The 22281-nt window shown below is 34.6% G+C and overlaps 1 protein-coding gene across 11 annotated transcripts in view; it reads left to right on the plus strand.

Moving 5' to 3' along the window:
* Positions 1-22281, plus strand: part of BLTP1 (bridge-like lipid transfer protein family member 1) — a 204276-nt gene that overhangs the window by 160850 nt on the left and 21145 nt on the right. For 7 of the 11 annotated variants that reach the window (XM_082389554.1, XM_082389555.1, XM_082389560.1 and 4 more), the window contains 15 exons: positions 590-649; positions 2488-2714; positions 3491-3691; positions 3888-4018; positions 5283-5406; positions 7311-7420; positions 8092-8182; positions 8713-8775; positions 10831-11084; positions 11651-11866; positions 13070-13250; positions 13755-13956; positions 18625-18786; positions 19277-19416; positions 21208-21409. In XM_082389554.1, the coding sequence (XP_082245680.1) occupies positions 590-649; positions 2488-2714; positions 3491-3691; positions 3888-4018; positions 5283-5406; positions 7311-7420; positions 8092-8182; positions 8713-8775; positions 10831-11084; positions 11651-11866; positions 13070-13250; positions 13755-13956; positions 18625-18786; positions 19277-19416; positions 21208-21409 (2364 nt within the window). The remainder of the gene's footprint in view (positions 1-589; positions 650-2487; positions 2715-3490; positions 3692-3887; positions 4019-5282; positions 5407-7310; positions 7421-8091; positions 8183-8712; positions 8776-10830; positions 11085-11650; positions 11867-13069; positions 13251-13754; positions 13957-18624; positions 18787-19276; positions 19417-21207; positions 21410-22281) is intronic. The other 4 variants (XM_082389562.1, XM_082389561.1, XM_082389564.1 and 1 more) reach the window with 4 other exon arrangements.

The following is a 22281-nucleotide window of genomic DNA, read 5'->3' on the forward strand; positions in this document are numbered from 1 at the left end:
AGACAAGGTTGATGAATCATGTCTGTGACCTAATGTGGCAGTTCTTAGTTATCAAAAAATCATTTTAAAATTATTTGCATTCTCAAAGTGCCATTCACTCATGATGATACAAATTGTCACAGCATCTGGAAACTAGAGTTTCAGAGTTGGCCAGGTATTGTCACTCAGATAAGGAAATCACATGCAGAATGTAAAGATAAAACTGGAGTCAAATCTTTCTTTATTGAGGTATGGTTGATTTACAGTATATTAGTTTCAGGTGTATGCAGTTTAGTTCTTAAAATCGATAAGAATAAAATATTGTGAGATATGAAATAGATATCATAAGTCATCTAAGGTAGCCCTTTCATTCTCCAGATTAGAAACTGAAACCTAATACACTAAGATGTATCAGATAGATAACTAATAAGAACCTGCTGTATATAAAATAAATTAATAAATTAAATTTTAAAAAAAAGAAACTGAAACCTAGAGAGGCTAGTAATCCTGTTTATATTTAGGAATCATTTTTGGAAGAAAAATTGCAGTGTAATATTTAATCACAAGCATAATTTTATTGAAACTTATTTTGGGGGTGATTTTTGTGCAGGTGTAGTTCCAGATGGTACCTATGAAGTATGTTCCAGGACTACAGGACAAGCAGCTGCTGGTAAGTTCACCTTTGGTATTACTTTTGCTATATATATCTGGTAGAATTCTGCTTTTTTTATCCATTTTTCCTGCCTTTATATTAGAGGCTCTTTTAACTAAACTCATTCTGGTATTCCCTAATTTTTAAAAACTATTTTGCAATAATATTAGCATATTTTTATATATCTAACAATTAGATACCATCAGTGTACAAGATACACTACAAAATGTTTTGGGAAAGACAAAGGTGAATAAGATATACTTTCTATGACATATAAGTTTAAATTCTAATAATATAGTTACAGCTCTGCAGCATAACTATAACTGCAATAAGTGATAAGTTCAAAAAATATATAAAATTCCAACTGCCATTGAAATTTACAGGAGGGAGATAAAATTTCTAAATTTCAAAGGATACTGGAATGAGAGAAAGCTTTATGGAAGAAAAAGCATTTAAACAAGGACTTGAAAGATGGATAAAATTGTTTCTTAAGCAAAAACTGGAAAATATGAATAGAGAAAATTCAGGCAGAGAGAACAACACCTGTCATGATGTCAAACCCAGTGTCTAGTTAGAGTTGTCCAGATTGGCTGGAGTAGAGTTATGTGAAAATAAGATGAGAAAAATCTTACATCCCAAATGAAGGAATTTGGACTTGATTTGGTGGACAGTGAGAAAGCCATTGAGTTTTTTTGAGCAAGAAAACAGATGTGACAGTATCAAAGGGACACTTTCAAGGATTAGAGAGGAGAAAAATCTAGGAAACTGGTTAGGAGATAACCATAGAAGTAATTATCTGTCTTAACTAAGAAGACAGCATAGTGTAAATTTTTATTATTTTTACTGGTATAAAATTAGGGTAAGATAAATGGAGATATTTATTTAAGAGCACTTAAAATGTTGAGAGGGGTAGAAGCTAATTAAGATGCGTAGATTTCCTTCTCTCCTTACTGTTCCCTCTTATCCTCCGAAACCTAGTCTCAGTGCTCATCCTAAGTAAACTGTCTCAGAAAATAGCAAGGCCTGCAGTCCCCACTGACAGAGAACTGAAAAGGTTAGGAAATTTCCAGCAGTAATGTTAGAAGGAAAAGGTGATAACTGAGGTAAGCATACATATAGGGAGGAAGGTCACATAAAAGTCTTTGTCAGGAGTCTTGTTTCTAAGCGACAACAACGTCCTCAAACTGGCTTAACTAAAAGGGGGAACTTGTTAAAAGAATATTTGCAGATCACAATTAAACTTAGGAATGGCTATCTCAGTGAAGAGAAGGAACCAGGTCAATTCAGGGGCCCTCAGGAACTTGGAAACAAGATCCCAGCTGCCACCAGGGCTCTTTCCAGCTCTTGTCTTTGCTCCTCTCCGGCTGCTTCATTTTTTCTTACTGCTGACCTCCTGAAACATGGCAGGAAACATGGCTGCCAGCAGCTCATGAGCCTCGTTCCCCACCCCTCAATCACTAGAGAGGAAGCAGTCTTTTCTCAAGTCCAGGGAAGGATTCTTAGTTTTCTAACTTTGACCCTTATTCAGACTAATCATCTAATTAATTCTGGCTAATAAGGGAGGGCTGTGCCAGTTCTCCTACTATAGTCCTGGGAAGGTAGATCAGCTAGGGGGCTAGGGGAGGAGGGAATTCATAGGTCACATGGGGAAAGAAGAGTGCTGAAAACAGAGAAACAATAGGTGCACACTATACAATAGGGAAATCAATCCCATAGTTTCATGTTTCTGACAGATCTAGCTGTGAGAGACATTAGTTATTACACAGGGCCATCATCCACTTTATTCCCTGAATGTAGAATTATTTAAATTTCTATACTCAAGACTTACCAAAAATGTCACTTCTTTATTTAAACAGAAAGTAGTAGTGCTGGAACCTGGACACTCAATGTATTGTGGAAAATGTGTGGGATTGATGTCCACATGGATCCTAACATTGGCAAAAGACTTAACGCTCTGGGCAATACCCTTACAACGCTGACAGGAGAGGAGGACATAGATGACATCGCCGATCTAAATTCAGTGAACATAGCTGACCTGTCAGATGAGGATGAAGTTGACACTATGTCTCCCACTATCCATACTGTAAGTAAACTCACAGTTAGACTTTTTCAGGACTGGCTTTTACCCTGAGAAAGGGATATTATTAGATGAGTGTTATTTATTGTAGTTGCTAATTGTGGAGGAAGGAAGGGAGTGGTGGTTCTCTGTCTACATTTATATAATATTGTTTTTTTAATTCCATAATATTGTCTTTTAATTGAATTCCTTGTTTCATAACGGTTGTCAACCAACTTGTGCCTTAACCTACAGGTAACATGTTAACAGTAAAAGCAAAGTGCAAGTAGATCTGTAGAGACAGAAAGTAGATCAGTGGTTGCCTAGGACTGGGAGAGTTTAGGGGGTTGGGAGAGGGGATGGGAAGAGACTGCTAATGTTATGAGGTTTTGTTTGGGAGGCGGTGAAAATGTTCTAAATAGATTCTGATGATGGCTGCACAACTTCGTGACTATACTAAAAACCCCTATAAACCATTATACATTTTAAATGGATGAATTTTATGGCATGTGAATTATCTCAATAATGATGTTCAAAAATGAAAGTCAAAAGCAAAGTGCACCCACACAAAATAAAGTATACATTTTAAAAATGTGTATTTCCTTTTATACTGTACATATTCTATAGTATCAGATTGATTAGTTATTAAACTTATTATTTATTAGTTAAAAAGAAAGTTTCTGCTTTCATTCTATTATCAAAGTAAAAATTTTTTTGAAACATCTTTGAACTACTGTATCATGAAATAGTTTTGTTCTTGGAAAGAAATTTTTTAAAAATTAACATTACTGTTTACCATTTAGAGTTCAGAGGGAAGTTCAGTAAGTGGAGATGGCCACAAGCTCACGTTTGGGCAACGACTTGTAAATCACCTCCTAGGCCTGAGGCCTCCACATCAGCGCTATTCTGTTCCTGCAGAGTATCTGTGTAACCCAGAGATGTGGGCCTCCCCTAAGTCTAGCCAGTCCCATCTGAAAGCATGCAGAGCTCACTCATGGGGAAACGTAGGTAGCAACTAAATGGATTCCTTATGAAAATGAAGGGGTTTGAATCACTGGAGAATTCCAATCATCTTACTTAATATAGATGGCTTTTTGATTCTTGCATGCTTCTTTTGATTTAAGGTGTTATTTCTGTGATAGGGTAGATTTGCTTTGTGACCTGAGGGTGTTACTGACAGACATGCTTTTGATTTTTCAGGAAGCTGTAGATTATCGAAGACAAGGAGCATCTTGTAGCCAGCCAGGAGAACTTAGAGGAAGAAAAATTATGAAGCGTATAGTGGATATCAGAGAACTGAATGAACAGGCCAAAGTAATAGATGACCTTAAGTACGTATAATGATTTTTAATTTAGTATAGTATTCCCTAATAATAGAATAGATTTTAAATGTGAAGGAAACTGGATTGGGGCCAGTACAACCCCTTTAGTTTATAAATGAGATCACCAAGGTCCAGAAAACTTTGGTGATATGTCTGAGATCATACATTCATTAGTGATAAAGTTAGAAATGTTAGTCTAGTGCTCATCACAACTCCCCATTTCTGAGAAGTTTATGACTGACTTTATGTCACATATATGCATCTCTACGTGTATATACATGTATCTTCACATATGTATGTAAACATGAGTTTTTTGCTAACAGTATTTTTGGAATGCAAATTTTTGAGAGAGGAAGAAAATTTAGAATTTATTAAGTACCTATTGTGATTGTGACATGTTATCTCAGTTTAATCCTCACAGCATTTCTGTGAGATTAGATGGCATTATCCAAACTTTATAGATGAGAAAACTGGCTCGGAGAGATTAAAGAATTGGAATTTGAACCTGTGTTTGTCTGAATTCAAACTTCATGCTTTTTTGCTTGCCTGTAGTAGCAGTTCACTAGAACTGAGGTGAGGGTAGGGCGAGTCAAGAGGGGGGAGTAGGTGGTAGTCATTTTTTTCTTTATCTGTAGCCTGCTAAATAGTACTGACTAGGTAATACTTGCTCTGTAAGACTAAATATTCTGCTTGCCAAACTGAAATTTTTGTTTTCCCCAAAGGTGGAAAACATACTTCATCTTTTCTAATCTTTGTACTCATGTATCTGTGTTTTTTTGCATTTGAGGATTTTACAGAAATTTATACATTGTACAGTGAAAGGTATTCGCTAAAAACTTGTCTGTAAAATCAGTTATGATACAGTGATTCACGTTTTCCTGTTGACTTACATTACAGTTTGAGTTTTGTTATCAGGGGAACACTGACTTGTAGCAAAATATACTTCCTCCCCTAAAAATCTTACCTGAGGCTTAAATTTTATATGTAGAATATTACATACAGATACTATTCTGCTAAGTGGTTCCATAGCTTTCCTGAGATTATCACAGAGACTCTTGATGTAGAAATGGATAAGAACCATTTCCTAAAACATTAGAGAAAGTTTTTTTTTTTTTTACAGTTTGCCAGATATGAGTATTAACTTTATGCAGGATTTTGGCCTGTCCATACATAATCTTTGATATTCTGATAGAGAATTTTAAAAGGAGCAAGTAAAAATCACTCTTACTTTGTTACCTCTTTACACTAACTGCCATACTTGTTTTTTATCCAGAAAACTAGGTGCAAGTGAAGGAACCATAAACCAGGAAATTCAACGTTATCAACAATTAGAATCTGTTGCTGTGAATGATATTAGAAGAGATGTCCGTAAAAAATTACGGAGGTCCAGTATGCGAGTGAGTAAACATTTAAGGAGAATTTTATTAAAGTAGACTATTTAAACATTTTTTCACTTTATGAAATTTTATGATGATACTTATGTTGTTCTCTTTCTTCCTCCATTGCTAGTGATAACACTTGATTTGTGTATCTCATGTCTACCATGTACCAGGCACTGTTTAAAGCACTTTACATTCAACAACCCATTAAATCTTTACAACAACCCTATGTGATAGCTTATATTATTTTCCCCATTTTAAAGATGAGGAAACTGAGGCACAGAGAGGTCAAGCAATTTGACCAAGGTTATACAGCCAGTAATTCCAGTGGAGCCAAGATTCAAACCCAAACAGTGGGATTCTACAGTCTATGACCTTAGCCACTGTGTTCTGTCTGCCTTTCATGAAGTCATACTTTCTTTTTTGTCTCTAATTCAAATGTGAAATTTTTTGAGATGTCCATTCTACCCCTCCCATTTTCCACAGCGGATTTTACTCTTAGCCACTACATACTGTCAGCACTTTATTCTTACCTTTATTATTTGCATATTTAGTTGCCCTTACTAGTATTTGAGTCTCTTAAAGGACAAGTTGTTTATCTTTGACCTTACTATCTACCACATTCTGGGATTTAGTCCAATTGCTGAACACTTGAAATAAATATATAGATAGATGTACTAGAAAAATAGAGTAGAAAATAATTCTAAAACTTATTCAAATGGAGGTAGGTTGTTTTGGGTCAAGGTGGTCTTGTTAGTAGAAAAACTAATTTTTAAAAATATAGTCAGCAAAACCCTCCAGTTTTTTTTAACCAGAATATGGTTTTTGGGTGTTACCCCAATACATAAAAACTGATTAAATCAGAGCTGTTGAGGTTAGAGAAATGGGGGGAAGGTTGCAGGGATCCAGAGTTCATCGGCTTGAACTTTCTTTCCTTGGTCACCACCAAAGTCCTAGACAACCTCATTTGAATAGTGTTCTAAATTATTTATTTAAATTAGGAATAAAATTCAATTTTAGTTATTCATCACTGGCTTCTGATAGTACTAAATGGATAGTGATGCTCTGTAATGCATAACTCTGTGTTTAAATTTTTTGCCACTATGTACTTCACAGTCATGCAACATAATGAAAATATTGCTTGCATACTGTTTATAAGCTAGTTTAGACTTGGCAATTAACTGTTAAGAATAAAACTAGGTAGAGAGGATTAGGAAAATTACTGAAATTAAATCTGTGTTCTTAACGTTTTTCTCATTTGGTATTTCCCCCTCAATTCCCTTTTAGTCCTCTTGCTTTCTAAGTCTCCATTGTATTAGAATCTTTTTACTACCTAGCCCCCCAAACTACAAATTTGAAGAAGAGGGATTTGGTGACAAGGAGGGTGTTCCAGTCACCACTTCCTTTCCTTTTGTGTAATAAAGAGTTCTGTCCGGGGTGGGGGGGGGGTACCCTTGGGTGGTACTCGGGATGATTAGTGGTCGCTCCCTCCCTCCCCCTCTTCCCTGATCTCCTCTTCTCCCCCCTCCCCTCACCTTTCTCCCAGAATCTTGCCTTTTAATTCTCATTTTCTTTCTCTTTTCTTTCTTTTCTTATTGTTTCCTTATTTCTCCCCTTATTTCTGTACCCCTCATCCCTGCTCCCAATCTTTTCTCTCAAACGAGCTGGTGGCTCCTATTTTCCTTGTACAGGCTCCTATTTTCCTTGTATTTCCTAATTAGGACTAAGAATAGCTGATTCCTGCTGCACTTTGATCCATCTGTGTTGTTAAGTGACATTTAAAGTCACAATTTAAGATAACTTGTTATTGACCTGGGGGAGACAAGCTAACTTCTTTAATAGCAGAACATTTTACCTGAAGTCAGATATTACAACAGTAAACAACTGCCTAAAGTCACCCTTTTTCTATCCCCTTTCATTAGGCTGCTTCCCTAAAGGATAAGTGGGGTTTGGGTTACAAACCAAGTTACAGCCGATCAAAAAGCATTTCAGCTTCTGGAAGACCACCTCTTAAGCGAATGGAAAGGGCAAGGTAATATATTTCAAGCAATGAAACAAGTAATAAAATTGCTGACTCTTTTGCCAAAGGTCACTACTTATTTATTGTGTTCTAATTGGGGAAATTACAAAATTAAGGTAGCAAATGGACCTTATTAGTAAAACTAGTAATAGTGGATACTGTCAAACTAAGAAGTTTGAGGAATCCCTCTATCCCATTTATACTCTGCTTTTATATTATAAAAGTCATTGTGTGCTTTTTAGTAATGAAGTACACTGCTATTTAGACAAGTTTATGCGTAAACTTATAGACTATCCAAAGAAATGAATATTTGCATGTTAGTAGCTGCAGCTCTAAATTTGTCATTTTAGAAGAAGTGTGATTATACACAGATTTAACATATGAAAAATGGAAATTTTACTTATTATTGAAGAAAAATATAGTTTTACTAGTAAATGAACACTATAAAGTAAGTATAAATTCTTTTTTATAAGGTATAATTTTAGAAAATCTTGTGTTAAAGCAATGAACTTTTTTTTTATGAGATGCTAAAGGTTAAGAAATGGAATAGCAAAAGTTTAATCCTTGGATAAGGTAAATATTTAGAAATAAAGTGTTAATGTCATTAATCAGACTTTTATAAAGTCCAGGGGGTTTTTTTGAACACGAATATTAATGTTTTATAACTTTATATTTTATTTTAGTTCTCGAGTAGGTGAAACTGAGGAGCTCCCAGAAATCCGGGTGGATGCAGCATCTCCTGGACCCAGAGTCACTTTCAATATCCAAGATACAGTAAGAGAGATACTACTTGTTAGAGATACACAGTGCTAAATAATTTTTAGTAATTACAAAATTATAGTAGTTACGCATTTTAGAAATAGTAGTTCCTACTTACAGTGAAAGTGTGGATTGTGATGGTTGAGGTGTCTGTACATTGCCAAATAGCAGAGCACTATTGAGAGCCATGCCGCAGGTGTTAGTGTTTTGCATGTAGAATAAAGACTCCATACTGCTTGCTTGTAGGTAGAAACATTTTGTTGAATAATTTTTCTTTCAAGTTCGACTCTGCATTAAACTGGGTATTTTACACAAATGTAAATGTGGAATGTTTTTACTTAATGTATTTTATTGTTTATGTATTTTTGTTCAGAATATATAGAGATAATATCAGAAACTAGTAGTAAAAAGGTCAGTGTCAAAGTTGTATTCTAATTTTATAGCATGTTAAAATTTATGTTAAAATGTTTGTTGTTTTTTACTTTCAAAGCATTTTTTTTTATTTTTCATGAATTTTTATAAATTTTCTTATTATTTTAATTAAGTTGAAAGAAACGGTATGGGGAAGTACACCACAGTCCAGCTGTCATGGGGAAGGGTATTTTCAGGTACTTTTTAAGAACAACATAAATTTTGCTTTAAAGCTAATTAACCACTCTGAAAATCTGCTTTCAAAATGTCTTCCTCTCATTTCATACTAAACTCAGACCTTGAAGATATTTTACATAAAGGTTTAAGATTGTTTCAGTTCTTTTTCATCATGTATATTTCCTAAGCTTTTTCATGAATATATTTTAGTTCTATACTCACTTATAACTTAATAGTAATTATTTAATCTCCAAAATTAAAGAAGGACTAAATCAGCACACCAGATTAACTCAACAAAATCATAAACCAAAAACTGCAATATATTACAGTTATTTGCTAATCCCGAAGTGAACCTCTTTTTCCCTACACCCAAATACAAAATGAATCTTTTCTTTAAGAAAAAATTAGTTACCTAATTCAAACTAGAATCAAACCTATCTCAGAATAACAAATTAATCATTGAGTGTTATTTATTTTGAGTCACTGGTATAAAAAAGCATGTATAAAAGCAGTCTATTAAAAATTATGTTCAAAACAGTGTGGAAAATGTGCTACACAATCACTTATAAGTTGAGTTAACACCTTTATAAGCTACGTATTTTCCCTAAATATGTTATAGAAGTAAAATTTAATTTTAAAATTGTATCTGTATAGTAGGTATATACATCATTGTCTAGAAATTTTCTGTCAAGTTACATTTAAAAATTGGAACTTATTCCACATTTGTTTCCCATCGCCCACTCTTTTAAGATAGTCTCAACATATATCCCGTAGTTACACTGAATTTAGTCAAGCTGAATTTTGTTTTAGAACTATTAGGTTGTAATAGAGTGAGCTTGACAGACATGTCCTTTTTTCTAAAAATGAACTTGGAAATACAGTCCTTTACAGTGAATTGAATGGATTCTACTAATTGATTTTTTTTTTCCTGTACATTATTTTTAATATCGAGATAATTGACATGTAACATTATTTTCAGGTATACAACATAATTATTTGATATATGTATATACTGTGAAATGATTGAGTTATTCTTAAAGGCATTAATATTTGAATGATTCGTCCTATTTTTAAATAGCAGTATAAGCTGTTTATAAAAAATAGTATATAAAAATCATAAATTACAGAATAGATCATTAAAGCATGGTTAAATAGAAAATAAATATAAACAAAGGGATATTTATCTACATAAACTCTTACCACAGCTTTAAAAGTTGAAGATTTCTGATAAAATCTGACTTACTTACTAAATAATGTTATTTTTTAAAAAGTGAAGAAAATCTAGACTCTGCAAATGTTTGAAATTTTGATTATAGGATTTCACTATGTATCTTATAGTAATATCAATAAATGTACCTTGCACATTACACTTTACAAAGGCTTATCACATTCCCTCAAAGGATATGCAAGCAAATCTCAAAACTGGGAATCAAAATTAGGTCACAGAAGTTTTTTTTTTTTTTTGACCTACTTAAATGCAGTGGTCTCCTGATACAATCCTCAGTGAGTGACATTGTATTTATACAAAGTATTTGCCTTAAAATACAGAATTCTTAAGTTTGATTGATTGCTATTTAATTATGTAACTATTTACACATCTTTCTTCAGCTCATTAGGGGCCCGTTTTAAAAAGGTGTATCCACAGAAAGTATTCTGGAAGCACAAAGTACATTCTGTACTGACACTTGCATGCTCTTCCATCATTAATTGCTCTCTTGCCCTTCTAATTTAAAGTTGATCACATTGTTTCTTTTGTCTCCACAGCATGATTAACCCATGCTTTAAAGAATTACAGTATGTACTAATTAACGTGATGATATATGCTTATATAAAGTAAAATTTCACTCTAATTTTTAGTGAGTCAGTGGTATGACTTTCTGTGGTTTGAACTTCTGCTTCCTTCCTTGGTGTACCATTTCATATGTTTGTAAAGCTGATCTTTCAGTTCAGACTGAGGAAATTCAATTCTGAGAGAAATTTTAGATGCTTAAATGTATATTTTTTCTTTTTTTTTTTTTAAGGGAAAAGAGGTTTATAATGTGAACCTGATTCATATTTTTTCTCTTTACATTCAGTTTCCAGAGGAGACAGAACTGGACCTTTTGTCAGTAACCATTGAAGGTCCATCCCATTACTCCTCAAATAGTGAAGGATCATATTCCGTGTTCAGTTCTCCCAAAACTCCAGGAGGCCTTTCACCAGGCATTTCTTTCCAACCTGAGGAGGGCCGACGGGATGACAGTTTGTCTTCTACCAGTGAAGATTCCGAGAAGGATGAAAAGGACGAAGACCATGAGAGGGAAAGGTTCTATATTTACAGGAAACCCTCGTGAGTAGCTTTAACATCCTTAGGCAGTATTTTAGAATGTAGAACTGAGCTTAAAGCATTATATAACTGTTAATTTTTACAGAAAAAAAATCTTAATTTACCTACCCAGAGTGAGACTAGGAGACATATCCATGGTTTACTAATATAATTTAGCTCCATATGGCATTATTTTTTTCTTTCCCTCTCTTTATGTCTTTTAATAAAATCTAGAAAGTAGCATTTTAAATTTTACAATTTGCAAAAATGAAATCTCCTCCAAGATGTAGAATGTAGGTCATACGCTGATATTCAGACTCCTTAATATCAGTGCTTGTGCCTGTGTCCTGAGCGCTTAGAACATTGCCTGGCACGTGACAGTTACTCAGTATATAGTTGTTGAATAAAATGTGACTCCATTAAACTTAAGAAAAACTTCAGTTAGTAGGAGCCAGTTGGGTAATTTGTGTGAATTTATAAAATAGTGAAATTTATTTACAGACTACTGCTCACATAACATGTTGGAAAATAGTTTGTTGAAAACTCTTCCCAGTTTACTACAATGTAATCACCAGTTGTTCTTTCTCTAGACACACATCCCGTAAAAAAGCAACAGGCTTTGCTGCTGTTCATCAGCTATTTACAGAACGCTGGCCAACAGCCCCAGCCAACAGAAGTCTTAGTGGCACAGCTACAGAGAGAAATATTGACTTTGAACTTGATATACGAGTTGAAATTGATAGTGGAAAATGTGTGCTCCACCCAACCACCCTTCTACAAGAACATGATGATATAAGCTTGAGAAGGTAAGATATTGGTCAGAAAGGTGTACAAGTAACTTCATTTGTTAGAACTACTATTTATATATCATTAATCATAACAAACATTTCCCACCACATCCCAAAATGCAGATTTAAAGAGCATATTTTATCATAATTAGAATGTTTGAGTGTTTATTTGTATAACATACTGTTTTCTTTAAACAAGTGTATAATATTTTCTGGTGATTAGAAATGGACGTCTGATTTAGATTCTAGCAAATTTGTTAATTAAAGTAGTTATATCCTTGGAATTCTTTAAATAAGCATGAATTCCTTGGTCTCTATCATCATATTGTGCACATTTCTATTTCAAAGAACAGTACAGTACTTAAAGATATCTTGTTACTGAAAGTTTGATGACATAAAGAAATAAGAAAGATTGGGAAACAACTGCACAAAGAGACCTCAGTAAACTGGAATGTTGTTCAGGCTATAACTGCAGCTTTACCATTTGTTTCCATCATTGAAGAAATAGTGGTATAAACAGGCGTAGGGTTAGATTATTTTGTTCTTTGAATTTCTGTTTTGCTTTTCCTTCCTAATCTAAAAAAGAATTATAAGAAAATAGTAATATTAATAATTGAATAAATGAGTAAGGAGTGGGTGGCAATGTAGATAAAACAAGTAGGCAGAATGCTGACAACTGCTGAAGCTGGGAGATGGACCCATGGGAGTTCATTCTGCCGTTCCATTTACTTTCTGTATGTTCGAAATTTTCTATAATAAAAGATTTTTAAATGTCTCTTTGTCTAATGAAGCTTTTTATAAAATGAGAAGATAAAAAGGCACTCTAAACAGTTAAATTCTTACAAATGTAATAGTGGTGATAAAAAGAATGACTGTTAATTTATTTTGGGTTGAACCGCAGTAAACCAAAATAAATTGCTGGTACTCAGCTATATTTACCTATGTAAAGGGCAGTTTCATTTGGTTCAACCTTACGTGTTCATATGAAACAGTTGTGATCTCAGGAAAGAATAACTGCCTGTGTAGTTGTGGAACATACAACATAAACCTCATCCAGGCAAGGATTAACCAGTTTCACTAGAGACACTGATGATCTTCACTTTTTCAACCTTATTAATGAAGGATTACATTTCACTTACTATATAAATAAAAGTCTGCTTTTAAACAAAATAAAAGGAAATAAATGTCTTTCAAAAAGATAAAACATTTTTCTATTTATAGGAGTTATGATAGAAGTTCCAGGAGTTTAGATCAAGATTCTCCTTCGAAAAAGAAGAAGTTTCAAACTAATTATGCTTCCACCACCCATTTAATGACTGGCAAGAAAGTGCCATCATCTCTACAAACAAAGCCTAGTGACTTAGAAACAACAGTATTTTACATTCCTGGAGTTGATGTAAAGGTAAAAACCTAAATGTCTAGGATTAGGGATTAGATTATTAGTAGCCATGTTTATTTTCTATCATATATATTCTTCCTTCACCAATTATATTAAAATGAGGCTTTCTGAAGTTTTTCTCTAATATAGCCATATTCTGAACATGAGACCTTCTAAACTGCAGGTTGCCCCTTTTTCCACGAAATTTTGACAGAAAAGTTAATTTTCTTTTTTAAACATTGATATTCACAACGTATTTGCTAAACCTTGCCTATTGCAACTCTTTTAGATTCTAGAATTATTAAGCTAGGATGTTAAGCTAGAAAGAACTTAAAATATTATCTGGAATGACCCTTTTTAACTTTAAAAATGAAAAAAAGCTAATAAGGAACTTGCTGGGATCACAAAGCTAACTCGTAAAATCTTCTGGCTCCCGAACCAGTGTTCTTTCTGCCACATTTTTGTACATTGCTTGGTTTCCCTCATCTGCATAATTTTAATTTTGAAAGTTTATTTGTTTCAATACAGTTGCATTATAATTCCAAGACTCTAAAGACCGAATCACCTAATGCCTCCAGAGGATCTTCCTTGCCAAGAACGCTCTCTAAAGAGTCCAAGCTGTATGGTATGAAAGATAGTGCAACATCTCCTCCTTCTCCTCCTTTACCTTGCACTGTCCAGAGCAAGACTAACACCTTACTTCCTCCCCAGCCCCCACCTATTCCCTCAGGTATTTACGGAAAATATACTTTATTTTAATTTTTTCATAAATTAAGTTTTAGTCATCACCTACTTGCTCTATTGAGACTTTCTTTCAAATTCACGTTTAAGAAGAAAGGACTTAGACTTATCAGTAACAACTGTACAAAGTTCATATGTGGAAGTGTTGGCCAACTACTTTTGCCTAGTTCTCTAATTGATATTACCTTAGAATATCAGTTGTTAAAATAAACTTAATATACTTAATAGTTTACTTAATTTTTTAGATCTATATATATTTAGAAAAGTCTTAATGTAGTTCAAATCTGGGAGCTTATGATCTAGATGGAAACATCAAAGTTATACATTTAAGACAGAGTACACTGGACTTAACCACATTTATTAATTATCTATTATTGCATAACAAATTATCCCAAATTTAGTGGCTTATAATCTCAAACACATTTTCTGTGGATCAGAAATCCAAGAGCAGTTTGGCAGGGTGAATCTAACTTCACAGTCTTTTATGAAGCTGCAGTCAGGATGTTGGCTAGGGCTGCAGTCATCCAAATGCCTGACTGGGTCTGGAAGTCTGCTTCCATCGTATCCCATTCACATGGCTGGTAAGCTGGTGCTTTAGTTTCTCCCCACATGGGTCTCTCCACTGGGCTGCCTGAGTGTTCTCAGGACATGGCAGCTGACATTCCCTCAAAAGGAGTGATCCAAAGAGAACATGGCTGAAGCTGCAATATCTTTTATGGCTTAGTCTCAGAAGTCATGTAACATCACTTCCACAATATCTTATTGATCATACAGGTGAGCCTTATTCAGTGTGGGAGGGAACTACACAAGGGCGTGAATACCAGGAGGAAAGAACTATTGGAAGTTATCTTGGAATCTGGCTACTATACCATGTGAATAATACCTTATATATATAAAATAGAATTTCCAAAAAAGGGAATATTGGACTGGACAAGAATTATTTGAAAAAGCTTTATTTGAGAGATGGAACTTGATAAATCTTTTAAAATAGCCAGTAATCGTGATAATAATGCCTAACATTTTTGGATCACTTTTTTTTTTTTTTTAATTTATGTTTGGCTGCGTTGGGTCTTTTTTTTTTAATTTATTTTTCATTTTTTATTTTTTATTTTGGCTGGTTTTGGTATCAGGGTGATGGTGGCCTCATAGAATGAGTTTGGGAGTGTTCCTTCCTCTGCAATTTTTTGGAACAGTTTGAGAAGGATGGGTGTTAGCTCTTCTCTAAATGTTTGATAGAATTCACCTGTGAAGCCATCTGGTCCTGAACTTTTGTTTGTTGGAGGATTTTAAATCACAGTTTCAATTTCATTACTTGTGATTGGTCTGTTCATATTTTCTATTTCTTCCTGGTTCAGTCTTGGAAGGTTATACCTTTCTAAGAATTTGTCCATTTCTTTCAGGTTGTCCATTTTATTGGCATAGAGTTGCTTGTAGTAGTCTCTTAGGATGCTTTGTATTTCTGCAGTGTCTGTTGTAACTTCTCCTTTTTCATTTCTAATTTTATTGATTTGAGTCCTCTCCCTCTTTTTCTTGATGAGTGTTGCTAATGGTTTATTTTGTTTATCTTCTCAAAGAACCAGCTTTTAGTTTTATTGATCTTTGCTATTGTTTTCTTTGTTTCTATTTCATTTATTTCTGCTCTGATCTTTGATTTCTTTCCTTCTGCTAACTTTGGGTTTTGTTTGTTCTTCTTTCTCTAGTTCCTTTAGGTGTAAGGTTAGATTGTTTACTTGAGATTTTTCTTGTTTCTTGAGGTAGGCTTGTCTAGCTATAAACTTCCCTCTTAGAACTGCTTTTGCTGCATCCCATAGGTTTTGGATCATCGTGTTTTCATTGTCAATTGTCTCTAGATATTTTTTGATTTCCTCTTTGATTTCTTCAGTGATCTCTTGGTTATTTAGTAACGTATTGTTTAGCCTCCATGTGTTTGTGTTTTTTACGTTTTCTTCCCTGCAATTCATTTCTACTCTCATAGCATTGTGGTCAGAAAAGATGCTTGATATGATTTTAATTTTCTTAAATTTACTGAGGCTTGATTTGTGACCCAAGATGTGATCTTGGAGAATGTTCCGTGCGCATTTGAGAAGAAAGTGTAATCTGCTGTTTTTGGATGGAATGTCCTATAAATATCAATTAAATCTATCTGGTCTATTGTGTCATTTAAAGCTTCTGTTTCCTTATTTATTTTCATTTTGGATGATCTGTCCATTGGTGTAAGTGAGGTGTTAACGTCCCCCACTATTATTGTTACTGTCAATTTCCTCTTTTATAGCTGTTAGCAGTTGCCTTATGTATTGAGGTGCTCCTATGTTGGGTGTATATATATTTATAATTTTTATATCTTCTTCTTGGATTCATCCCCTGATCATTATGTAGTGTCCTTCCTTGTCTCTTGTAACATTCTTTATTTTAAAGTCTATTTTATCTGATACGAGTATTGCTGCTCCAGCTTTCTTTTGATTTCCATTTGCATGGAATGTGTTTTTCCATCCCCTCACTTTCAGTCTGAATGTGTCCCTAGGTCTGAAGTGGGTCTCTTGTAGACAGCATATATATGGGTCTTGTTTTTGTATCCATTCAGCAAGCCTGTGTCTTTTGGTTGGAGCATTTAATCCATTCACGTTTAGGGTAATTATTGATATGTATGTTCCTATTACCATTTTCTTAATTGTTCTGGGTTTCTTTTTGTAGGTCCTTTCTTCTCTTTTGTCTCCCACTTAGAGTAGTTCCTTTAGCATTTGTTGTAGAGCTGGTTTGGTGGTGCTAAATTCTCTTAGCTTTTGCTTGTCTGTAAAGCTTTTGATTTCTCCATCGAATCTGAATGAGATCCTTGCTGGGTAGAGTAATCTTGGTTGTAGTTTCTTCCCTTTCATCACTTTAAGTATATCATGCCACTCCCTTCTGGCTTGTAGAGTTTCTGCTGAGAAATCAGCTGTTAACCTTATGGGAGTTCCCTTGTATGTTATTTGTCGTTTTTCCCTTGCTGCATCTAATAATTTTTGTCTTTAATTTTTGCCAATTTGATTACTATGTGTCTCGGCATGTTTCTCCTTGGGTTTATCCTGTATGGGACTCTCTGTGCTTCCTGGACTTGGGTGGCTATTTCCTTTCTCATGTTAGGGAAGTTTTTGACTATAATCTCTTCAAATATTTTCTCGGGTCCTTTCTCTCTCTCTTCTCCTTCTGGGACCCCTATAATGCGAATGTTGTTACGTTTAATGTTGTCCCAGAGGTCTCTTAGGCTGTCTTCATTTCTTTTCATTCTTTTCTCTTTATTCTGTTCCGCAGCAGTGAATGCCACCATTCTGTCTTCCAGGTCACTTATCCGTTCTTCTGCCCCAGTTATTCTGCTATTGATTCCTTCTAGTGTAGTTTTCATTTCAGTTATTGTATTGTTCATCTCTGTTTGTTTGTTCTTTAATTCTTCTAGGTCTTTGTTAAACATCTCTTGCATCTTCTCGATCTTTGCCTCCATTCTTTTTCCGAGATCCTGGATCATTTTCACTATCATTATTCTGAATTCTTTTTCTGGAAGGTTGCCTGTCTCCACTTCACATTTAGTTGTTTTTCTGGGGTTTTATCTTGTTCCTTCATCTGGTACATAGCCCTCTGCCTTTTCATCTAGTCTGTCTTTCTGTGAATGTGGTTTTTGTTCCACAGGCTGCAGGACTGTAGTTCTTCTTGCTTCTGCTGTCTCTGCATTGGGTCTTAGTTGCGGCACACGGGATCTTTCGTCGCGGGGCATGGGCTTGTCTCTAGTTGTGGTGCATGGGCTCCAGAGTGCGTGTACTCTGTAGTTGCGGTGTGTGGGCTCAGTAGTTGCAGCGTGCGGGCTTAGTTGCCCCACGGCATGTGGGATCTTAGTTCCCTGACCAGGGATCGAACCCACATCCCCTGTGTTGGAAGGCGGATTCTTTACCAGTGGACCACTGGGGAAGTCCCTAGATGACTTTTAAATTGACAAGACACATGTATGTCCGTTAAGTACAAGGCAGATATTATCAGTATTGTCCCCATTTTATATATGAAGAAATTTAAAGCTCACAGAAGTTGAATTTCTTTCCTACGTTTACAAGCTAATACATGCTGGAGTTGGAAACCTAAGCCAAAGTTAGCTAAATCTTAGTTAGCTATTATAATCATTCTACTGATGTGGAAATATTTAGTCAGGTAGAAGGAAATAGAGAGATGCAGCCCATGTAAGGAGGCATTATAAATGTATACAAGGTAAGAACAGCAAGAACATAGGAAAGCCTAAAAACAATGATGTTTTTCCTCAACTTGCCACAGAATATCATTAGTCAAAATTCTCTACATCTTACTCCTTAAATGGAGAAAATAATACTAAATGAGGGATTAAATGCTAAAATAATACTACTGAGAGAGTTAGCAAAGTATAAACTTGAAAAATTCAACCAAAATTCGTTACCTAGAGCAAAGAGGAATAACTGTTGTACTTTTATATACATCATTGATTATCTTTGTATTCTAACAATAATTTATGATTTCTTTCAACCTATTTTTATTGCATTCTTGTATGGTTTTAAATATAAGGTGCTTCATGTGATTAAACTGTCATATAATTCTAATTTCTCACAAAATTATTGTATGTTTTATGGAAACTATTAAACTCACTTCACACCTGTAAATGTTCTAGCCAAAGGAAAAGGAAGTGGAGGAGTAAAAACAGCCAAGTTATATGCCTGGGTAGCACTTCAGTCATTGCCAGAAGAAATGGTTATTAGTCCCTGCCTATTAGACTTTCTGGAAAAGGCTCTGGAAACTATCCCAATTACACCAATTGAAAGGAACTATACAAGTGAGTGTCCTCTTTATATACTTATTTGCCCATCACATGTATTTTGGGGTCCTATTACTTAGAAGGATTTCTTAATGCTATTATATATTCAATGATAAATGTAAAGGAATGATAGAACTGAAGAAGAACTTGAGAGACCACCTAGTCCTGGTGGGGTTTTACGATTCTTCCACGGCCACAACTAGTGACAAAATTAACATTTTTAGGTCCTATGTTAGTGTGTCTCTTGGACTGGAAACTCCTTGAGGGCAAAGGCATAAGTACTTTTTTCTTTGTTCGTTGTTTGGTATAGCAGCAGGGAATCAAGAGTTTGGAGGAATGAGTAAGAGGTTTGAATAGGGAAAGATGTATAGAATGATGGGCTACAGAAGCCAGTGTTTCTGTGCGTTCATACACCCCTGATCTCAGTACTAGCATAAGAGAAAAAGATCTTTTAATAAATAGTTTGCCCTTGCCCTAATAGTGCACTTAAAACTAAATATTTTAACAGCTATCAGCTCACAAGATGAAGATATGGGACATTTTGAAATACCAGATCCTATGGAAGAATCAACAACATCACTAGTATCATCTTCAACATCTGCTTACTCTTCCTTCCCTGTAGATGTTGTGGTTTACGTACGAGTTCAGGTGATATACTTCATTTATTCCTTTCTATTTTAAATAAAAAATTTTTTTCTTAAGTTTATTTGAACATTTACAATATTACTACCCTTTAATGTTTTCTTAAGCTTCATGGACCTTTAGTATGTCTGTGATGGCTTAGAGGTTGTGTGAACCTTTGGGAAGTATATGTACAATTTTGTGTGTGTATTTACTTGTCTGCTGAGGAGGTTCATATCTTTGAGTTTTCAAAATTGAGATCTAATACTTTTGTGGCAAATGTAAAAATATGTAAGTTAAAACTCTTTTTTAGCACTCTATGCCATTTTTTATGATGGCACCTATATTTCTTGTCATTATGGTCACTTGGGGGCAGATATAAAGTGAAATTGAGATACAAAGTCACAACAGTACCTTTGTTAGATTTTTCTAAGATTTATATAATATATATTTAATATTTTATTCTAAAATTCAGTCCTATCTGTAGGCCTTTAGGAGTATAGGCATACCTGAGAGATATTGTGGGTTCAGTTCTAAACCACCACTGCAATAAAGCGAATATTGCAGTGAAGCAAGTTACATGAATTTTTTGATTCCTCAGTGCATATAAAAGTTATGTTTACACTATATGGTAGTTTATTAAGTGTGCAGTAGTATTATATCTAAAAAAAACAATGTACCTGCCTTAATTAAAAAATAACACTGTTGGAAAAATGGTACCATTAGACTTACTCAAGGTAGGGTGGCCATGAACCTCCTTCAGTTTGTAAAAAACTCAACATCTTCAAAGCACAATAAAATGAGGTATGTTATATTAGCATCCGACTGAGTCCATTTATTAAGGAGGACTTGGCTTGTATCCAAACTTCAAGGTTTAGTTTACTCTCAATTAAAATTTTATGAACAATCTCAAGAATAAAAGAAACACTAATGATCATCTGTTCAGATTAATTTCTACAATAGCAATTTGGCCAAAAGAACTTCAGTCTGATCTTCTGGAGTTTTGCACAAGCTTTTTTGAAGATCTGATGAAAACATGTAATGAGTGAGGGCTTGAGAGTTTGTAAAACTTCAGTTATTAATGCAATAGCCTTTTAAAATTTTAGTATAAAAGGAAATTACTTCCTTTAAAATACTTGATGATGAACAATATGAACATAAACATCTTTAATGTTCTGAATTATCTAAATGTCTACATATTTACTGCTTAGAGATAGTTCCTCAAATATTTAGTTTTTATTTTTTTATTATTTTTTTTTATTTATTTATTTTTTTAAGATCTTATGTGGCCAATTTTACTAGTTTTCATTTATTTATTTATTTATTTTTGGCTGTGTTGGATCTTCGTTTCTGTGCGAGGGCTTTCTCCAGTTGCGGCAAGTGAGGGCCACTCTTCATCGCAGTGCGCGGGCCTCTCATTATCGCGGCCTCTCTTGTTGCGGAGCACAGGCTCCAGACGCGCAGGCTCAGTAATTGTGGCTCACGGGCTCAGTTGCTCCGCGGCATGTGGGATCTTCCCAGACCAGGGCTCGAACCCGTGCCCCCTGCACCGGCAGGCAGATTCTCAACCACTGCGCCACCAGGGAAGCCCCTAGAGTTTTTAAAATGATACCATTTTCTTAATATACTTTGGTTAATGTACCGTGTGTCTGTTTGAAAAAGGTAGGACACTAAAGACAAAATTCTTTTAAGTGTCAAATAATAAATTTGGTATATGTAGACTGAAATGGAAACTGAATGTAATTTTTGGAGTCCAGTGGGAAATTTTTTAATCATCTAGCTCCTAGAAACTTTTTTTTGGCTTTCTGCACTTTTTAGCCCTCACAGATCAAGTTTAGCTGTTTACCAGTGTCAAGAGTAGAATGCATGCTAAAGCTGCCATCCCTGGACTTGGTGTTTTCTTCAAACCGAGGAGAACTGGAGACTTTAGGGGCTACGTATCCTGCAGAGACTTTATCCCCTGGAGGTAATGCTCCTCAGAGTGGAACAAAGACCTCTGCAAGCAAAACTGGAACACCAGGTGTGGAAACATTCTTTTATTCAGTTGGCATAAAGCCAAGTATTATTTTAACGGTAATATATATTGCCAAATAAATAAATTTGGAAAAGGAGAACATTTGAGAATTAGAATACTTGTAGAAAAAAATCTATAGTAGATCAAAGTTTTGAGTGTATTTTATTACAAAGGAATGGCAGTGGGATGGCATTTTGTTGTTGGTTTCACGTACATATTACATGCACTATGAGGTATGAATGATAATGTGTTCAAGTACTTCTGAGTGTTTGATTTTATGCTATATTTTTACATTACAAGTAATCAGTGTTGCAAATGGTAAATAAGAGATGTAGTATTATCTTGCAAGGATTTCTTACCACACTGAATTAAAAGTATATCACATTGTGTGTGTGTGTGTGTGTGTGTGTGTGTATAAAAAAACGTTTTAATGGTAAATTTTGTTACCTGCCTCAAATGTTTGTTTCATGAAAGGTTTAGTTTTTAAAGCAGAACTGATGATTTCCTGATGAGACAGTCACACTTCACTGTATTAAAACTGTGTCATTTCTGCCCTAAATATCATTTAGAGATCACAAATGCAAAAAATAAAGATTTTCTTGGACATTTTTTAAAAGAGAGACTAGGATGAATGAAAATTGATGAGAGAACTAATGTTCAGTGGTTTTAAGCAGTGGGGGGGCGATTCTGCCCCCAGGGGATATTCCGCAATGTGGAGAAACGGCTAAAGCAAAACATTTGCTTTGCTGTGTAAATCTCTGAAAATTTTCACAACAAAAAGTTGATATTTTAGAAATGAGATTTTTGCTAATGCCATCGCCCACTGTCTTACACTTAGCTCCTAAATATTGCTGCTGGAATTGTATTGTAGTCAACAA

The sequence above is a fragment of the Balaenoptera borealis genome (genome assembly GCF_965194805.1).
Source record: "Balaenoptera borealis genome assembly, chromosome: 4".
Classification (NCBI taxonomy): Eukaryota; Metazoa; Chordata; class Mammalia; order Artiodactyla; family Balaenopteridae; genus Balaenoptera; species Balaenoptera borealis.